Raw genomic sequence first — 21739 nt, 5'->3', positions numbered from 1 at the left:
TTCTGCTGCAGAGACGCCCCACAAATGGCCATCTGTTACTAAGACTTAAAACAATTTTATGTTGTTCGGGGGGGGGGGGGCAGCGCTATACCGCGGTTTGGGATAGCGCAAGCAGGAAGGATGTGTCGTGCAGTGTTTTACACAGACACTTATGCTGTAACGTTACAGCATCACCAGAAGCAGCATCACAATAGGTTAAATACAAGGAATAAACTTACCGCAGTCTTCGCACAAGATCTTCCCAACATCTTTCTTTAGATTCTTCCCATATGTGTCTAGAGGAGCGTACGATGCCTTGAATACCAGAGGCTCGTCTGTTGGGTCCATGAAAAATATGTATTTGTGGTTCTTCTTGACTTTGGTGCACGGAGCCTCCGAACCGAACTCCCCGACGGTGACCAGCTGCTCCCGCTCCAGCCCCCCGCTGTTCAGCGGCCACACGTCCAACACTTTGACATTCACACTGTACGGCTCCTTTGAGACATTCACAGGTACAGCCTGCACCTTGCCTTCAATGACCACCGCTGATTTGTAAGCCTGGTCCTGCAGGGAATTTAAACTCGGGGAATAGCAGGCGAAGGAGACCCCGATGACCAGCATGGAGAAATGTACTGAATCAAGCCTCATGCCGCCTGCTTTGGCTCTGTGGTTGCTGGTCGCGTTGCTGCAGTGCTCTCGGGGCGCTTGGGTGATGATGATGGAGCTGAGTTGAAGTAGGAGACTGCAAATAGGCTCCAGTAGCACGGCAGAGCGGCAGACCTTGCGTAAGTGTCCATGCCATCTGGATCTGCTGCTTTTCCAATAGTTTGCAATGGGGAAACACCAGCTAGGAACCGGAAACGGCGTAATGGTGGTGGGATAAAAACACGCTCACTGCATTCTGCTAGAAAGACATTATAAAATTGCAGGCTTTATATTCTCACAGCCGATCGTGCTACTAGACCCCTCCTAGACGTATGCCTTTGCCGAAATAATATTGCAGCGGTCGAGTAGGCGTCCTGCTTAACAATGAAAGTAATCTATACGGTCACTGCACTGAAACTGCGATTCACTACAGCATAGGTGTCTTTTGTTTTTTTTTTTCATACGCTAAATCCATCGGGTAGACTATTTCATTCCATCGCAGCATCGCAGCGTCCTTCTTCTCCGATCCCGCTCCACCCCACATACACCAGCTATGGACTTGCGAAAATGCCTATTGCCTGCAAACCAAGGCGTCTGCCCGGTGCTCATTTACAGCGAACGGATTTTTAAGGTCGCAGCACCGGTGTAACTAAACCCAAAACACCGATCGTAGTTTCACAAAAACCCTCTAAAATCCCAAGCCGTAGTTAATTTTTTTTTCAGTTCATCTTCATTCAAGTAGACATTTCATCTCAGGAAATGGTTCAGCGACGATCAGAAGATAAAAAAGGAAATGCGCTCTACAGCTCATCATGTCTTCTCGCGAAGCTGACGTCTTATGAAGAATTGTCGTAGAAAACGAGGAACCTCGAGTGAAATTAAATCAGCCTAGATTTCGTCTTGGGTGCGATGACTAACGCGGCTAAAGCTCTTCACAGTGCCATAGGATCCTTAGGTCTGTTTCCAATGAGTTTTGCGTCTCATTCCTTTATTAAATGAGCGTCGCATTCAGGTCACATTCACTGTGCCATTGAAAAAAAACTGATAGCGAGGCGTCAGTTCTGCATCAGATCTGTACTATTCAAACGCCCACTACAATGGGCTTATGACCACCAGATAGCAGAAGAACGTCGGATTTCTTTCTTTGCCCCAGTCCTTCCAATGAAATAACATGATAGATAGATAGATAGATAGATAGATAGATATATAGATAGATAGATAGATAGATAGATAGATAGATAGATAGATAGATAGATAGATAGATAGATAGATAGATAGATAGATAGATGAGATGGAAAAGGGGAAAGATTCTTAACTTTAAGCTTATGTACAATGTTTACTATTGTGGGACACATGACGGACTCTGCTGAACTATGATTCTCGGTTAAACGCTAATGCAGAAGTCAGCTTTAAGGTCAATACCTGATATTGCACACAATCCTGTCTCTATATGGATGACGGGGAGCCAAACATGCATAAAGGGCGACACCTGCCGTCGGAGGCATGCTTGAGATTGCAGGTGAGAACTCGGGATCCAGGAATATCGTCAAACAGCAAAGTCTCTCTGCCCTACGTCCTGCTATAGATAAACGCAGTTCATTTAATCGAGTATATCTTTATTTCCTCGAGTAGGAGACTGAAAGAAACAAGAGACTGCAGATTACTGTGTAGACGTTCCTCTCTCGGTCTCTCTCTACATGTATTTGTGTATGTGTGTATGTACTGCACTGTATAAGACAAAAATGCAGTAGAAGTGATTTCAATGTACAAATATCTCAAGGTTAGAAATTAAGATCACCTGTCGTTCGAATTCAGATGCTGCCGACTGATTGCGCGTCACATTATTAACGTTTGCAATATACAGGGTGTACCATACAGTATTACAGTAACTGGAAAAATCATTGTATGTTTAACAAAATAGAATTACGATTTATTGCCGTTAAAAACTTTTAAAATTAATATATTAAAATACTTGTTGGGACCATTTCGTTTGTTCGGTTGCGTTTGACGGTTTTCAATTAAATGCTGTCGAACCATAGACTGCATAAACTAAGTAGTGAACTCGATGTAAATCGAATACATTGATTGTGCCCAGAGATGACACAATACGTGCAGTTAAAGAAGCGACTGCAGTTATTGTCCATGACTTCCCAGTAACTGTGGCATCGCTAAAGCTATGGCGCCGCTGTCCGTGGTGCTGAACGACTACCAAAGCCTATGGGCAAATATAGATAGCTATTAGGGAAAATAAGAAGAACAGCTGTGTAGTAAAGAAGAAGAAAAAGATAGAAAAAACACATATAGATACGGTAAAGCACTATAATAGCAAAGGGATAGTATAGCTATAGTTGTACGTCATTATTGGGTGCATCTGATACCCAATCCCTTTACCGCGTTCTGCAGTTGGTTGGTTGTGAATGAATCTTGTACCATATACGCGAGAAACAGCGCAGTGGAGTTTTCATATATCAGTGACAACGGGTGTGATAAACGGCGAATCGGGGATTATGCTTTGAATTTAACTCGGCCTACCCTTAAAACACGGAGAAGTCAGTCGTCACATTTCAGGGATCGGGCTTGTCACCGCGTCTGTACGCATAACGCCAAAATCATAATGTAATGCAACTGAGCAAATGTAAAATATAAATATATATCAGACAAGTGGTTATTTAGACATGAATGACGTCAAGACAATTTATGTCAGGCTTCGTAAGTTTTACTTTATATTAAATTTATAAATATTTCAAGAGCGTCCTTTTATGCATCTTTTTACACACAACATAAAACAAATCTAGGAATCGTAGATATATTTTCGCTAGGAATCCAAAGGAAAAAAAATGCTTTGATTGATCCTAAATATGTGTAACAATACCAAAATATGACACCAGTATATTATTTGCCATAAATATTAACATAATTAACAAAATGTCCTGCATAAAGCGGCGATTCTGCATGTTCACCACTACTAACAAACCGGGACAATGAAATATTACAGTTCTAAGGTTATTGATTACAGTATATTTTGCCATTTAAGTCGAAGAATCGCTATTCCGTTAGCGAAAACGACAATTTTATCAATGAATGTAGAACTGGACGGATTATACGGAGCGTCAGCAAGTGCAGTACCCAGTTAGCCACAGCGAGAGGGCGCCAAAGTACCATTATTTCCATTCTCTAAGCGTGCTGACATCAGAGAAGATGCGTACGGCGTTGCAGCCGTGCGTGCGTCCGTCTCCATGCCACGACTCGCTGTTTCGTTCCATCTTGGGAAGCGGCGAATCAGTGAAGCAGCCCCGCGACAGTGTTGACAGTAGGCCTCCCTAGCTTGCGGTGCTTCACCTTTGTCTCTAGCCGTGTCTGCCTGCGACGGGGCTGCGCAGAGGCTCTGTTGCGCTCTGCTTGCAGACACAGAGGGGTAAGGTTTGCATACCCTTGTTGGCTGTTATTATTTTTGTGACTGTGGAAGAAGACGACCATTTATGCACTGGGTATTGCATTGACTGCTAATACAATAATGTAAGTGTTTTGCTGTGCGACAAAACCCGATCATACACGCACTGCACATACACTGTCTTGGCTAAATGGGCGGTTTCCTGTGATGCTCAAAAGTAACATACGAGTGGCGCTTGCTTTTTTGCAGCGCATTCGCGTACTTCCAGCGCGAGTGAGCATATCTGTATAATTCCTGCAATACTGCAGGATGACAACTGGGTAATAACAGAACAGGATAGACGAGAACATTTGCTTTAATTGCACGTCCACTTAGTGAATTTCGCAATGGAGCTGATAAGCCGCTTCTGTGTACATACTTATACGCGCGCGCCCGCAACCATACACACACTGACACACACAGCAAACACACCTACAGACTGAGACGGAGCGAGAATGTGTCCTCGTCATTGCGTCTCTGAATTTATATAACACTTGTTGAGTTTGTTTTACCGTTCGTGTCCTGATGTTTTGTTCCTTTAAAAAATAATTTTCACGTCCGTATATACTCTAGTGTTGCACTTACTGTCTCGGAAAATAAAATGGTTTCTAGAGAAACTGTTGAAATGGCTCTGGCCGTCAAGTCCTTAATAAATCTCAGTTCATCTGATACAGGGATATTTTCGTTTGGAAAATACGAAGAATTCTTTAGGAAAGTCTGCGGTTATGCACGCGATGGGAAACATTGGGGAAATTGTCCAAGAATAGGTACTTAAGAATTATTATTATTATTATTATTATTATTATTATTATTATATAAACTTCAGTTAGATTGCATAGATAAAATGGTAACGGCCGAGCAATAATATACATTTTGTTTTTATGTCACAGACACTGGCCAAGAAAGTCAGATTTCCATTTTTTTTTTAAAAGTAAGAATAATATTTCTAAGTCAGTTTATTAAAAATGTTGAGGCATTTTCTTCAACCTCAACCCCATGAAACTGCAAGAATTTCTGCGTGAGATAAGTTGAGAGCATTGGAAGAATTCCTCATTTAAGTACGCGAGATACTTAGGTACTGCTTCTGTCATTCATTAGAATAATTACGAACTGATACTGAATTAATAAATTGTCGAAGCCCGTAACTGTTACACGTAGATGCATTTTTCAAAAACAGTCTGTCCCGGTCCCAGTTTGAGTTAATTTCTTTTCACGAACAGGACCTGATATACCTCCTTGAGATAAAAAAAAAAACCTACAGACGAATCTGAACTGCAGCATTAACACCAAAAAAAAAACATTTACTAAGCGTATTATTTTCGGGAAAACTTACAGACCCATTGACCTTTGAAAAAAACATTTATCTGTTATAGATATATCTCACCGTATCGCCTTGAGGACGTCTTGACATCTTTATGTATGCAGTTTTAGTTTTTAATTATAGAAAATTGAGGATGATTCCTATTTTAAAACACTTAAAACATTTCCCTGTATTTGTCTGCCAGTTACGTTTTTCCACACAATAAAGTATTAAATTCCAAACATTAACAAGAAATTTAAATTTAAAGAAGATAACCTAGCATTTCTGTCATTTACCTTTTTATTAAAACAGTACTACTGTAGTAAATGACCGTGTTTTGTTTGCAAAGTAAATGGATAAAAAGTCAAATTCAAATACTGTTTTAAATGTTACTTTATCACGACAAGACAGATTTTACGTTACAATTATTTTTTTTTCAAATATAAAGTATTTGTAGAATCGAAATATTTTGCTTTAGAAGTTCTGCTTCGAAGATCTCTGATAGGTTCATCAACAGGATTAAAAAAAGAACACTGACCGATTATTCTATGAAACAGCCAAAGTCAAAATGACTTAATATAGAACCCGAAAGAACAGTTGTCTGATTCGTTCAGATGCATACAAAAACTTCTAAAATCGTATCCGATGCTGTTAAACTTTTTTGATACGATTCTGCGGTAAAATAAATTTAATGGGCGAGCCTGGGGCGTTATATTTGAATTTTAAAATAATACAACCAGTAATCTTTGATTTTTATAGCGAAACGCATATGAAGCATGATCAAATATGGCCTGGAATTATGTTTAAAATCTCTTACCGTGTTTATTAAACTTCAGTTTAATTTCTTTGTATGTTGTTATACGTTTGCGGTTATTTCTTCAGTAGCCAGTATAAATATACTGCGAGTCAGATATAAATATTTTTAGAGCTAATCTGTTACAGTTTTTTATTTACGAAAACAGTTCATTTTAAACCCAGTGTTACCATGGTACAGATAAATCAGAATCGTAAAGGAAACCAGACAAATATCGGCGATTGTAGGGTTAGTTCACATGTAATTGAGCAGAAGCATGTGGTGCAGTACAATTTATACCGAATTTCTAAATGTAGTTCAGAAAATGTATATAAATTATATGCAAAACAAACAGAGTTCATGTTATTACAAAATGTTGTATTAAACAATTTAGCTCGTTTCATATATATATATATATATATATATATATATATATATATATATATGCAATCATTAAAACTTGTTTATCATTGAATTTTGTCATTTAATTTTATCTCTGTAGATAACTTTTTATGATTATAACATGTGCTTTCTGCACCCAATATGTAATTAAAATTACAACTTGATTAATTAATATATGCAGAATAGTATACTAACTCGTCAAATATGTAAGAATAGAACTGTTATGTTATAATTTGAGATATTAGGGATTTGAATTGAAATACGAACTTGACTTCCAGGTCTATAACAGTATATATATATAACAAAGGATATATTTTAAAATTATATAACAGCCAAACGTATTGTACCGTTACATATGTATATACAATTATGATTGTAGTACATATATGCAAGCTTTAGTATTAGGCAATTTATTGGTGGTCATGAGTTATTTCAAGTTATTAATTTGACATTTACTTGCTTGACTGAAAGCCTTAACGAAAGTTTTGCCAGTTCATTCAACCGGAAAGTTTTCTTGGAGCCTGTCTTGTTCAGAGGTATAACAAAATGCGTCTCGGGATCCGTTTGACCCAAGAAACTATACTGCAGAGATTTCTACAACCACTGAATTGAATTTAGCCCTATACAGCGCATGAATATTGCGCAATCCTGTGTTCAAGAATACTAAAAGACTATTACGTTTCACGTTTTAGCCGATAAGCAGGGGAGGTATTGAAAATGCAAATTGGTCGTTAACTACTCATCTGGTTGGCTGTCCTTTCATTCAGAAGCACGGTTCATAGGCCTGAGGGTAGATAAAGGTTCATAATATACTCCTTTACTGCTTATTGCCAGATTGAAGGCACGTATTGTACGTTTTGTTTAGTTACGCAAGATTCTTACCTCACGAACACGCTGCTGTTCTAGCACTGCTGTCAGGACGCTCCATGAAAATAAAGACGTCTGTTTTATCAGTAAAGTAAGAATATATTAGAAGTTAAAATGACTAGATTTGATGTCTCTCTTCAGTACTTGAACGTGGTACATGTTCCAACAGATTTATTTGCACAACTGGTTATATGGCTGCGTTGTCTGATAATTCAGAGGTAAGTCAGTAGAATGTAATGTTTTAAATAAATTGCAAATGTATTATTATTATTATTATTATTATTATTATTATTATTATTTCTGCTGCTTCATTTCATATTACTCAAACTGCCTAATGACGCAATATATATACATAAAAACCTTTTCAGGAATATAACAGAGAGAAGCAGTTATGAGTGAAAAATTCTCATGAAACCATTTGGGACAAATACATTCCTTTAATGGTACGGAACTTGTCGCCCTACACAGTCGGCACGTTTTAAAATATATTTATTTGTAAGTATTTTTTGGTGAAGGTTTTACAATGATGTACGTGCCTGCATAGTTTTGAAAATACGTTTGATTCTGATATTGTATTTCAAATGGAAACGACATTGAATAGCTAATTATAATGCAATCAATACGTTTGGATGTGTTTAGTTACAGATATCATTCATGCAATTGGGATTCATAAATCCAGCATATGATTTAAATACTAAAGCTTAACCAAAAACACATATACAGGCTGTAAATGCATAATCTTGTTTTCTTATTTTAAGGTATGTCCGGAAGACCTGCGTTAGCCTCGACTCACGTTATGTAGCATACGGTACAAGCTATAATGACAATGAATGTGCAATCGAAAGTTGTGTATAGGAAGTGGTACATAGTTGACGGTTGTATTAAAATTATATAAACAATTAATAATTAAGTGGTAAGTGGCGTGTTTGTATGTTTTTATGTTATATTGCCAAACTATCACAGAACTGGGCATGGTCAGTTTAACATATGCAGTTTCACTGTAGCAATTTTCCCTGTGAAATAAATTATTTGACTTAGGGTGGTAACCTTCGCTGATAGAGCCTGATGATACACGACTTATTAAACTCAGTCTGTTTACTTGTCTTTCTTTTCATACACCGAAGTATGCTTTTGCCTGTTGCCGTTAGTTTATTATCGCTAATAAGGCAATACAACGAAACAACGGTGACTGTTTTAGAAAGTAGTGCGAAATTCTCGGATTAGCAGTTTCTTATGCTGCGATTCTCCAGAAAGGGGTGTAAATAGATCCTCCCTGCTCGGACGCCGGATTTTGCCGAACTGAAACCGAATGTTTTTTTTTTTCTTTTTTCTTTTTTTCCCCTCCCTATTTTCATGCCTATTTATTAAGCATTGCCAGGGGCCGGGGCGCAGCGCCGTCCCGCACCGGGCACCCGCGGGTGCGCGGAATGTCAGCGGGAGGTCTGGTGGCGACAGGTGCGACGCGCGAGCTGAAATGTGCCTCTTGTGTCTCTGTGCGCAGATCTCGCGAGAGCGGCGGCGTGGCGTGGTGGCTGGCAGTAGGGCTGCAGCAGACAGAGGGAGAAGGCAGGCAGGCGGCAGGCATCATGGCGGACAGAGACAGTGGAAGTGAGCAGGGAGGAGCGGCCACGGGCCCGGGCGTCGGTTCCCTGCACCCGGTGACAGGAGGGGCGGGCTCGGCTTCCGGGCTGCAGCATGAGACGCAGGAGCTCGCCTCGAAGCGGGTCGACATTCAGAACAAACGCTTCTACCTGGACGTAAAGCAGAACGCCAAGGGCCGTTTCTTGAAGATAGCCGAGGTCGGGGCCGGAGGAAACAAGAGCCGCCTGACTCTCTCCATGTCGGTGGCTGTCGAGTTCCGTGACTACCTGGGGGACTTCATCGAGCACTATGCCCAGTTAGGACCCAGCAATCCGGACATAGCACAAGACGAGCCGCGGCGGGCGCTAAAGAGCGAGTTCCTGGTGCGGGAAAATCGGAAATACTACATGGATCTTAAGGAGAACCAGCGGGGCCGGTTCCTAAGGATCCGACAGACCGTGAACCGGGGGCCGGGATTGGGATCCACGCAAGGCCAGACCATCGCTCTCCCGGCGCAAGGACTTATCGAGTTTCGCGACGCTCTGGCCAAGCTGATCGACGACTACGGGGTGGAGGACGAGCCGGCCGAGTTGCCCGAAGGGACCTCCTTGACTGTGGACAACAAGCGCTTCTTCTTCGACGTGGGCTCCAACAAGTACGGGGTCTTCATGCGGGTCAGCGAGGTGAAGCCAACGTACCGCAACTCCATCACGGTGCCCTACAAAGTGTGGTCCAAATTCGGCAACACTTTCTGTAAATACGCGGAGGAGATGAAGAAGATCCAGGAGAAGCAACGGGAGAAGAGAGCGTGCGAGCTCCAACAGCAAGAGGAGCTGCACCCCGATGACGGTGACGAGGATTGATAAACGGGGCAAAACATGCAAAAAAGAGTACAGAGTAATCAAAATAACAAAAGAGAAATTATTATTAAAAAAGAACTTTACTGTAAAAAGAAACATAAAGATTAAACTGTAACTGTTTAACTCCAAGGGAGCACCACCCTCAGAACGAACACAAACTGACAGTTCCGACTTGTCACCCATCGCTGGATGTTACCCACTTACCCACCATTAAAACAGTAAGCAGCTGCTAAACAAAGTAATAACATTATATATGAACTGTGTTTCCTACTTGATTAAAATGATAAAGAACTGAGTGATTATTTCCCTAATTAACCAAGAACTTTTGTACACGTTCGAGCTATTATAAACGTGTTTGCAATGTTCAAATGGAGATATTGCCGAGTTATGAGAAATAAGTCCTTTTCACGTGAGCTAACATTTGACTTCAGCACAAAGCAGATATTTTAGATTTTTTTTAACCAAAACGTTCAACCTTTTTAAGAGAGGTTGTCATATAGTATGCCACTCGTTACCTGTGAGTAGAATGTGTATGCGCGTATGTGTGTGTGTGCGCGCGCGCGTGTGTGTGTATATATACGTATATAAATTACGTGCGTGTGTATAAATATATATATATATATATATATATATATATACACACACACTCGAATGGTGTACACATGCATATGGCACTCAGTGAGGGCAAAGCGTGCTATTGGAGCTCTGTTTAAATGTCATGCAGGCTGAGGTGGAGGTAACGCGAGTGGCGGCAGGGCCATGTCCGTATTCAGCTGGTTAGTGTACTCATTGTCAAAGTGAACAGGCATTTAAAGGAGTTAACATCTTATAATCTCATCGGTTTTTGTTTTTTTTTTTTTTGTTTTTTGTTTTTTGTTTTTTGTTCCGATTGACATTGTAGTTTACCAGACGAGGAGTTGCGCTAAACCTTTGTGTCGACTTGTCATGCAGTGTGTATGAAAGTACCTTTTTATTTAATTGGCAAGTGCAGTGACAACATGCAGCAATGTCCGATTGAGACCATTTCTTACCGACAGGTTATTAATTACGGTATTTACTGCTGAACTGTTAAACTTGACCCAGTCCCGTACGTGGAAATTTTGACAAATCCGTTTAACAAAAGTGCTAACTTAGTGTATATATATATATATATATATATATATATATATGTATATGTATATATATATATGATTTTGTGAATCAGATGTATTGAGCCTTAAATGGGGAAAACCCACATTTTTGTGGGGTAATATTTAAAGACAAAAAAAACCCTCTAAATAGAAATCAAAGGTCCAACAGCAAAACCTGAGTAGCACTGAGTAGGTGACTGCTGCATGTTCACTGTACCCAGCCACACTGCTGTTGGGAGCCACCTCTTCAGCATTTAAACAACTTGGTGCCTTACACACTCCACATGTTTACATGTTGGTCCAGTGCTTTGGATTGATGCTCAGCTTGGCCCGGGCTTCCAGCTCGCCGTCGCCCCTGCCCGATGGGAGGTCTCCGAGAAGCCTGGAGTGAGGCGGGCGGAATTCGGAATACCGCGTCGTTATTCCCGAGCTTTCCAGGCATAAGCCTTAATGTAAACATGGATGTTGTCACCTGGACAATACAGAGGTCTGCTCTCCATGCGCAGTGTGAGGGGAGCAGGGCAGATCGAGACACGCTGGACTGGGTTGGGAATGATCTGTGTAGATCTGCGGTTTGGGCAGTACGTGTAATTTGTAAGTTGCTAAAGACCTCTATTAAGGGATTAGTTAGCATGTCTAATTTGTTTTATATTTTACTTTTTTTCCAGCATTATTCCACATTGTCATTTTGAACATTTGGCTCACGAAGGGTTTTCATGCTACACTTCATTACTGTGTGCAATATTGTACGTGCCAATGGTGGCAATATATGTATATCAATTAAATATATGATTAATATTTGAAAGCATGATGCTGAATCCCACTTTTATTTCTCTGCAAGGCTTAGAGCCTCTATCTGCACTTGATAAGGTACTACTTTAGGAGTGACAGTGCGTCAACCAGGCTGAGTGAGTTCCAGTGAAGCGCATTAGTCACTGTCCAGCCTCGGAGAGTTCAGGTGGAGCAGCGTTGCTATGAAAGGGGGGGGGGGGGGATGGGTGGGGGAGAGGGGGAGGGATCCTGATGTAGGTGGCATGAGACAAGCCATCGTGTTTTCTTACATATTGTAAGTAAAAAAAAAAATACCTGGTGAGGTAATTATGGAGGTGTGTTGTGTAACTGTCTTCTGTTTACAGTGATATATATTTCTTTACCTGAGATTCTTTATTAAAAGTCAGTGTTAGTGGCCCTGTGTTGTCTGTCTGAAAGTCTGGCCGGTTCGTTGAGAACGGACCTCAAAGGAATGTCTAAATCGTATTCAATATTATTCCTCTGACTTGATTCCCAGTTGAAAGTGAGATTTATTTAAAAAATAATAATAATTTCCTAAAGAATAAAGTACTCTTGGTATATGTTTTACAGATTTTTAAATAAAGGATATGTAAGTTACCCACAATTGAAGAAAATGTAATTTCATGTTTAGGTCTATGTTTGTTTTGTTTCGTTTTTGTTTGTTTGTTTTGTTTGTTTTTTTTTTTTTTTTTTTTTCTTCTCGTGCACCTTATTGTAATTCGACAGATGAGTTCTTAAAGCCCAGCACAGCAGTTCAATCCCATTGCTGTTTCGTCTGTCCGGCTGTTTATGGAATGCTGTGTTCTGGGACAAATGCTTATTTTTTTGGTGCTGACCCTATACGTCTCATCTCTGTTTTCCGGTAGCAGCGTATCAGGGGAGTTTTGCGGATTGGTAAATGTCATCTGAGCTGATGGTCTGCTGTTTGTAACTACAGCAGCTTGTAACTAGCTGTTTGTGTAACCTTTCTGTTGATGGTTTTCTGTTAAGTATATGCATCGTTCGTTAGTTCATTTGTTAATTTCTCTGGTGTTGGAACGTGGCCTGTATTAGTGTGATCTTACTTATAAAATGCCAGATTTGAGAAATGTCTTTGTGAGAATGTGTTGGCGAACACGTCCATGTTCATAATTTAAATATGTGCATTGTAAATTCGGTCATGGAGCCAAAACCGGATAGTTTTCTAATTAAAAATGGTCTCTCGTTAAAAAACTCAGCCATTGAAATTAACCTTTGTCCTTTTTTTTTGTAAAAGCTTGTATTTCTCATCAATGCCAATTTTATGGTTGGATATGAGTAACTACAACGACGATAGACAAATTACAAGTTGAGTAAAGGCAAGTTTATTTTACAAAAACTAAACAGAAAATTTCTAAATGATTGTAACGATATTTGTAAAATGTGTAACGGCTTTTAACGTTTTGTGAGACAGTTTGGCACATTCCAAGCGCAGCGTAGTCTAGCTTGTAAATGCAATGAGACATTTTAAAGTAACTATGTATTCATTTTGAATGCATAAAATGCGTCACTGTTTCTTGGTGTAGTTGTTCTTCGTCCCTCTCTCAAGCCTGACTGTAATCTGTACAGCTGTAACTCCGCCGCACCGCTTGAGTCCTGTAGTAGCGTTTTGCGCCAGTTTTGGGTAAAATATAAAATACGGCCCTCTATAAACATTTTATTAACATGAATTTGGGCAAGCATGTCTAAAACGAGGTAGTATGGGTCAATTCCACCTTTTACCAAAAGCGGAAGCAAACGTGAGCTGCCGGGAACCGATGGGGACCTTTTAAAACTGTCCGATTCTTTGAATTTTCCTTACAGATTAACTGGTAACCCTATCTCTGCCGTGCCATTCATTGACATTTGGACAGTTATTTATTTCCTGTGCCATTTTTATTTTTTGCCAGACCCGACAGCGACCCGTGTTCGGAAGCGAAATTAATCGGAACCGCGTTTTAAAATCCCTTAATGCCCGAGATGGATCTCAGTCTGCATGACTTAAACACAAAGGCCAGCGGCACCATCTGGACAGAATTAAACTGAACGCGTAACGGGGTTATACTGAATAAGATAAACCAAGATGAAAGATGAAATGTGCTTTGCTACAGAGAGCAGAGAACTGCCATGTGTCAAAAATCGGTTGTAGTCAGTAGGCGAAAAGAAACGGGGAAGGTTTTCCCCCTAAATTTAAAATAGGAATTTCCTTTAAATTTTCGATTATAATGAAAAAAATGCTTCGTTTTCAAAATTAAAGATACGAAATCAGCGACCAATAAGTATTATAAAAATACAAGTATTTTCTCAGGTGACCTCACAAATATATTATTACTTTCATCTCTCCTACATGTTAAACTGAAAACTACAGTAACAATGAATTTCCGAGAATACTATATTGTCTTAATGTTTGATTCTCTTAAAAGGCCATTAAATGCAAGGTGCATTATACTGATAACCAGGCAATGGAATCGGTCAGTCTGAGATGTTTGCTTGATACAGTGCAACGTTTCATCAACAGAATATAAAATGTTACTGATAAACTTCACTCGTAATGTGTTTACTAATGTGTGGGAATGTTAATGCATCGGTATGGCAAATTATCAGAGTATATTATACGTGGCTTTGTAACTGTCCTTGGCACCCCCTATTCCCGTAACAAATTGTAACGTTATTTTTTAATATTATCCGATTTTGTGGCCTGTGACCCGCAAACCATGGTTACTTCGAAAGAGAATGCTTTACTTTACGAAGGCGTCTGCTCAAGCGAAGTTGTTCAGATTTGTTTTTAGTTAATTGACTGTTTCTGAGATATAATAGAATTTTAATGGCAGGAAACCTTTTTTTTACCTATGAGGTTTTTAGGTGAAATTGCAGACTGACTTCTATGTGAACATCTGGCCTGTTGCTTACATTTTGTATAGTTTTGTTACACAACTGGTGCGGTAGCTAAATTCTTATTTTGCCGAAATGATTTCAGTACTACTGTTTTATGTTAGGCTAATGATGACACTTTATTTTGTATTATTATTATTATACGTTAAAGTTAGTTCACATACATTCAATGTTTAACTTTTATGTTATATTGTAATTCAATTTTTATTTTATTTTTTTATTTTTTATTTTTTATTTTTTTTCGCAGGCAACCTGCATAAGTAATACGTAGTACGTGCCGAACACCATGCAATCTGCACGCGTGGCATAATTCAGTTTACAGACGCCAGGATACCTGTGCGGCTCACGGAAGACGAATTATAATCTACATTAGTTAATAACGAGTCTGATAAACAGCCGAAGCTTAAGAATTCCAGGCGTCTTCTGTATTACGTGTGCAGTACGGGGCCCTGGAACCGGGGATGCCAGTCCATTGCAGGATGGACATTTCGGCCAATTTGGGATGCCAGCTCGCAATTCGGCTATTAATAAGTTGCTCAGACTTCAAGAGATATATTAACTGGTTGACCCATGCGTCATTTAACTGATTTTGTCTGGTTTTCGCATTCTTAAGGTGTAACACATTTTGTTTGAAGTTAAGCTCGTTTATTCCTTTCGAAGCTGCAGGCGAATACAAACCCCTGCATAACGGGCGTGGGAGGTTTTAGACATATTTCACGCTAATTCGTCAATTTAGAAACTTTAAACTTTGAAGCACCCAGAGTAAATCATAGTTATATTAACACAATACCATTAACAAATGAGTATAGTTACTCGCATTTTATTATTATTTATAAAGACACTTTCGTGAGAAAGTTCTGTTAAAGGCCTGATTTTGATAAGCTTAAGAAATGAAGCTGAATTTTTTTCTGCACTTTTGAGTCGCGGTTTTCAGCCCGGGTCCTGAGATCCACTGTGTATCCTGGCTTTTGTTCCGTATCAGGTTTTATTTTTAATATATTTTAATTTTTCGAATTTCTCAGACGCTGAAAATGCGCACCGCTGGCTGTATGCTTCTTCCTAAGAAACTAATACTTTTCAGCGTAACTACGGTAAAGTCTCTGAGAACGACTATTCTTAAAGACGTGAAATGCACGTGGACGTTTATGTTTGAGGGCACAAATACGCAAAGAAATTTAAAATAAAGACATACTTATGTTACTTATTTTGAAATGACAAACGAAGCAATTCTTTGTAACCGTCCACACCAGCATTGTGAATAAAGATGTTGGTTATAAAAACAGGAAAATATGGGTCCTTATGACAATTTCGGTACAATTCTTATATACAAGATTTTTCCCCTTTTCTTTCTAGAGATGGATGTTGTAACGGTGGTGATAAATGTTTCAGCGGTAAGAAAAATTAATTCCGTTCTGCTAGATTTCGTGGACCATTCAATGCACAATCTCGCGAGGACGGCAGCTACCGCAAACTTAAGCACTTAGTATCGATATTGTACAGCCACAATTAAATACAATATTCATTTGAAGGCTTTAGTGCAATATCAACTAACACCGTCAGAGAATAAGCTTGCCTACCGTAACATTAAAAAAAAAAAAAAAAAAAAAAAAACGTTGTGTCCGTAAGAAATAACAAATGGAAGGACTGGAGATCTTTGTGTAAATACAGTTTTATTATTTTACTTGAATCTCCAGAGACACAGGCTACAATTTAACAAATGGCTCCCCCATTTTGTCTTCTGGAAGTGAAATAATGAAATGCTGCATATATTTTTTTTCATGGAAAGTCAGTCCTTACGGTACAGTGTCGGAGGAAATAGTCAACGATTTTCAACGATAACAAAAAAAAACAATATCGAACCATAACAGCACTTTCCTATTCTTGTCGTTGTGTTTTTATTTGTTTATAAAATCAGCTGTTATTGTTGATTTTTGTCGAAGTAAAGACGATGATGACGATGATGACAATGATGATGACGATGAAGATTGTACATTAACTATGCTAAACGAAAATTTTGCATTAACCCTTAAAGGTTTTATGCATTATTGAATAAGAGGCAAGACTATTCCGTTGGATACAACATACTCGCAAGTGCAACCATCACACTGTCCTTTTAATGCTAATACGGTGGGTAGTATTAATACTAAATAAGTCGTGGTTGCACCGTTAATGACAGCCTCCCCAATTTCTTATACATTGGAACGGTGACAGTGTGCTTCCCTTGTTTGCCACTGGGTGGCAGTGCATCGCTACACTCTATGTGGTGTAAGAGGTGCAGCTGAAGACCAAAAGTACAGAGATCTGACCGAATTCAGCCCGAATAATAATATCAATGCTTTGAAAAGTTTGTGACAGTATGAAATTCTGTAAAAATGGTGATCTGCTCTTGATTGTTAGATGAAACCCTGAAGGGTAAAGCAGGACGGATGGAAAAACGCAATTTTTGAAATCTTCGATTCCTGTGTAACGTCCCCCCTGATATTATGGATTATGTTGTACGTTTCAAAGATATTTAATATTATCGTTGTTTTAACATTGTTTCCTTGATACTTTATATTCACTGTAAAAAAAGATATTTGCACTTTATATGAAGAATTCTGCATATTATTTTTGATAGGTGATGTTGCATTTAAAAAAAAACTAGATAATTTGTGTCATTGCTGTTTAACAGAAGATATATCAACTTTTTCTTTTCAAAGTATATTTTGTCAGTGTTAAAAAGAGTTTATCAAAGTGAACTGCATGAATACGTTGAAGTGAACCAACTGGAATGATTTTTTAAATAAAACTGGTCATAACGAAACTGCAATGTTTAATTTCCATGCATTAATTTAGTTTCACCTTAGTCCGTTCGCATTTTACGGTGTGTCATTTCGCCAATTCATCAGATATGTTGCCTTTCGAAAACTAAATATGGTGCTTAAATTGGCTTATTATTTTAACATCATCTTCACAATCATTGTCATCGTCATTCGGCTGTTTGTGTGTGTTTCTCGCCATTTTCTGTACACCCCCTACCTTAAATGTCCTTTGATAGTACAAATTTGTGTTGTTGTAAATAGCTTAAGTCTGAAAATGACCAATGATTGCAATAAAGACATAATTTAACAATTTCTCTTGTGTCCTTACAAACCGCTTAAATAATCAGTATAATTTTGGGGACTATTATACGTTAACAATTAGTTTAATTCACAAAAATTTACTTGAAAAAATCATAAAACTATTAGTGGTATTATACAGCTGACATCTGAGAAAAATCATAAAATGCTAAAAGCTATTTGTAAATATATATGTAAATATTAAGAATTACTTTATAACAGTCAGACAATTAAAGGCAAACCTTTTTTGACGCCATTCCTAATCCAACCTCACAGTCGCCTCGATTTATTAATTTATTTTATTAATTAGTTGGCTGATTTTATTAATCAGTTTAATCTAAATCACCACAACAAAACCAAAAAAGCACAAAATTTCATTAAATCCATTCATCCACCTTTAAGCACCTACCCGGTACAGACTAGTGTGAGCATGACCTCATGATGTTGCGGATTCATGGTAGTGAAGATGCTGAAGCGGATACTGGTCCATCCCAGGGCATGCATTAACACACGCACACGCATGACCCGCACCTTTGGACTATAGCAGGAAACAGCTGCATCTGGAGGAAATCCATTTAAAACATGGCGATGATGTTCAGATTCAACAAACATGCAAGCTGGATGGGAGCCAAACCCACAGGCTTGAAGGTAAACGAACACAATGTTTCGCTCTGAGACATTTTTGCGTCCATCACGGCACTCAAAGCAGGAAATCACTAGCAAGGCACAGTCTAAAAGCATTCAAGTCTGACAGGGAAACATTTATACCTCAAAGGTTGTGGGTTCGAATCCCCCTAGCTCTATGTTTGTGAGCTTTCCACGTTTCCCCTGCGTTCGTGTCAGCTTCTTCCAAGCGCTTTGCTTTTATCTCGTGGTCCAAGGAGAGTCGCCCAGAGAGTGACTCTGAGCAAAAAGGCTTTCTGAGAACCAGACCAATTGAACTTCGTTTGTGTAGTGCATTTTCATAGCATTACATTTTCTCAAAGTGCTTTAAATTATCCCTGCCCAAAGCCCCCCAGTGAGCAAGCCAGAGGTGACAGTGGCAAGGAAAAACTCCACGGAAGGAAGAAATCTTGGGAGGAACCAGATTCAAAGGAAAAAGCACAATCCATATTTGACTGGCTTTCCATGTGTACAAAATATGTAATCCATGAAGACTTGAAACTTTTAAAAACTAGTTTAGACATGGGTTACATTGTTTACACACAACACAAATACTGTACTAATCTGACTGCAGCAGCAGTGAAGTCCTGTAAACTGTTACATACACGGTAATTAATAATACCAGTAATGAAAATATTGAAATACATATTTACGGAGGCATTCCAAGCCACTGGAACCCAGATTATAAAGGGTCAGAAAGGTTGTTTAATGTTTGTTAACCAAGCAAGTGTTGTTTCAATCATTTGTCTGTTGTTTCAAACATTCGTCTGTGGTTTCAGCTCACGAAAATGCAACATTTCAGCTGGTAGGCCAGGTGTGGGATATTCTTCTCTGCCGTGGGTTATACTGCCTCACCACGGCAGCCGTTATTTATTCATTATTTTCATATCCTATGATTTGTTAGATTTTAATATATATATTTTTATTTATAATTCATAGACTTGATGATGAAATTTTGCTTGTTTTTTTTCTGTTTATTTTATTTTGATAATCCTGCAGGCCAACAAAAATGGCCCACGTCGGCACGAAGGGCATGTTCTTGGTTTGGAACCCGTACTCACGCTTAGCTAACGGAATGGATTTTTATTTTTTTTTTTGCCATCATGCTTCATGCATCAGCTTTTCAGAATTCTGTTGTGTGTATGCAAAAATGGAAAACGTTTCGTGGGGACCTAATAGCTGACTCATCTTGCTGCCGTTGCATTATTATTTGTTCCAATGACAGTTTTCTTATTATATTTAAACAGTTACTTTTATGATATTATTGAGGTTCCTCTTTCTGAAGACTTGGCGAATCAGCTAGCTGGCCTAATTTAAAAATTCAACAGGGAATAGCTCTCCACGGTGACAATTTCTTTCTTCCCCTAGGTTTGAATAGCTGTTTAATAAACTAAGAATATAACAGCAACGAAAAATCTGCAAATGGTGATTTCGTATGACCCTTTCATTACTCCGTTATATTAATTAAGTTTAAGAAAAATAATGCGTGGAGCTGTCCAGGGTTCTGAACACCTGCAGTTATGAATCTACAGACGGTGGACAGGAACCCGGAACTGAGCGCCCAGGATACGGATCTTTGCAGTCAGAACCACGGAAGGGTGGAGGTGACCCAGTGTCGGTGTTTGGTAGCGGGACGGGAACTGTTCAGCTGCCACAAAAGCACAGAGGTGACGCGGCACCGGCAGGCCGATGTGCTCCGTGCAGACGGGCCAGCTGCACGCCTCCATGTTCCCGTGCGTGATGTTATGAATGACTGCAGCATGTCCGGGGAAACCAGGTACAGGAACTGCCCGGCTGCGTTTCCATTTCACAACAGCTGGTGCATAACGCAGGCCGTGTTTGTAAGGTTGTGGGTTCGAATCCCGTGGGCAACAGAGTAACCATATAACTGCCAGGCCCTCAAGAAAGGCCCTTAACCCCAGCAGCTCTCTGACCCAAAAACCTGTTTTTTTTCACAGGGAACAAACTGGGGTATCCAAAAACCAATTCTTCTTTACAAAAGGCAAATAAAGTATCTCTCATCTTACAGCTGAACTGCTCCACACATACAGCTTTTACAAGCTTAGGATCAGCTCAGACCCGAGCCACCGACCACCCTGTCCACCTCCGGCTTATTACTGGATGCTGCTCCAGCACCTGCACCCTCACAGGAAACGTCAGACAGCTGCTAGACACGTCTTGCTCTGGAATTCACACCCTAACGGTGACCTGGGGCTGCGGCTCAAGGTTCGGTCAGGACTTCGGCTCCCCCTCGTCCGCCAGGACTCCAAAGCACCACCGTTTTTTAAATCATATTAAAGCAGGGCAACTCGACGCATCGGATACGTCACGTGCCGTTATTTACTCTGACGAAGCAGAGAATCAGGCTCATGCACGTAAAGGGTAAAAATGGTTAAAAAAATTAAATTCAGCCATAGTGTTTCAGCACAGTTGGCCTTGCATTTTAGTCTATGACATTATAAAAACTGCCCCTTATTATCTGTACAGTTATTTAGTGGAGACTTGGTGCGACTTGATCAGAAACAGAGAAGAGGCACAAACGGAGGCAGGGAGGCAGAGAGACACAAATGGAGGCAGAGAGACACAAACGGAGGCAGGGAGGCAGAGAGACACAAATGGAGGCAGGGAGGCACAAACGGAGGCAGGGAGGCAGAGAGACACAAATTGAGGCAGGGAGGCACAAACGGAGGCAGGGAGGCAGAGAGACACAAATGGAGGCAGAGAGACACAAACGGAGGCAGGGAGGCACAAATGGAGGCAGGGAGGCAGAGAGACACATGGAGGCAGAGAGGCGGAGAGACACAAACGGAGGCAGGGAGGCACAAACGGCGGCAGAGAGGCAGAGAGACACAAATGGAGGCAGAGAGGAGGAGAGACACATGGAGGCAGAGAGGCACAAACAGAGGCAGGGAGGCAGAGACACAAATCGAGGCAGGGAGGCACAAACGGAGGCAGAGAGACACAAATGGAGGCAGGGAGGCACAGGGAAACTGCAGCCTTTTCCCAGTAAGGGAAGCTGCTGATCTATCGTTACTCATGTCTACCTTTGCTTAACTGATGCAGATCCATAACAGCTCTAAAAATGCCCACCCTTGCCTGTGAGATTTCTGTGCCAGGCGGGAGGTGTGATGTTTCGTAGGGCATGAGGATCACTGTGAGAAGTGTGCAGGGCCGTGATCGTCTGCAAGGGCGTGCAGCCAGGCCGGCTGCGACCCCTCTGTCCTGGGTCCTAATGCTGGCAGGGTTACGGACCCCTTTTTACAAACATGAGGTTCCTCCTCATTTACCCCAAAAAAAAAATACTTTGAGA

At 40.1% G+C, this 21739-nt stretch overlaps 2 protein-coding genes across 5 annotated transcripts in view; one reads left to right on the top strand and one right to left on the bottom strand.

The window, feature by feature from the left end:
• nrg2a (neuregulin 2a) overlaps positions 1 to 1656 on the bottom strand; it is an 89948-nt gene extending 88292 nt beyond the window's left edge. For all 3 annotated transcript variants that reach the window (XM_048994924.1, XM_048994923.1, XM_048994925.1), the window contains exon 1: positions 219 to 1656. In XM_048994924.1, the coding sequence (XP_048850881.1) occupies positions 219 to 627 (409 nt within the window). In that variant the 5' untranslated portion in view covers positions 628 to 1656. The remainder of the gene's footprint in view (positions 1 to 218) is intronic.
• A 2214-nt stretch (positions 1657 to 3870) lies between these two features.
• Positions 3871 to 11795, top strand: puraa (purine-rich element binding protein Aa). Of its 2 annotated transcripts, none has more exons than XM_048995111.1 (2): positions 3871 to 4039; positions 8918 to 11795. In XM_048995111.1, the coding sequence occupies exon 2, from the start codon at positions 9003 to 9005 to the stop codon at positions 9858 to 9860; it is 858 nt and encodes a 285-aa protein (XP_048851068.1). In that variant the 5' UTR covers positions 3871 to 4039; positions 8918 to 9002; the 3' UTR covers positions 9861 to 11795. The 2 variants fall into 2 exon arrangements, with proteins under 2 accessions (XP_048851068.1, XP_048851069.1); XM_048995112.1 differs by having other exon boundaries at positions 3871 to 4140.
• The last annotated feature ends 9944 nt before the right edge of the window (positions 11796 to 21739 follow it).

The sequence above is a fragment of the Brienomyrus brachyistius genome, chromosome 24 (assembly GCF_023856365.1).
Source record: "Brienomyrus brachyistius isolate T26 chromosome 24, BBRACH_0.4, whole genome shotgun sequence".
In the NCBI taxonomy this organism is placed as follows: Eukaryota; Metazoa; Chordata; class Actinopteri; order Osteoglossiformes; family Mormyridae; genus Brienomyrus; species Brienomyrus brachyistius.
This window is presented reverse-complemented; position numbering and strand designations above follow the sequence as displayed.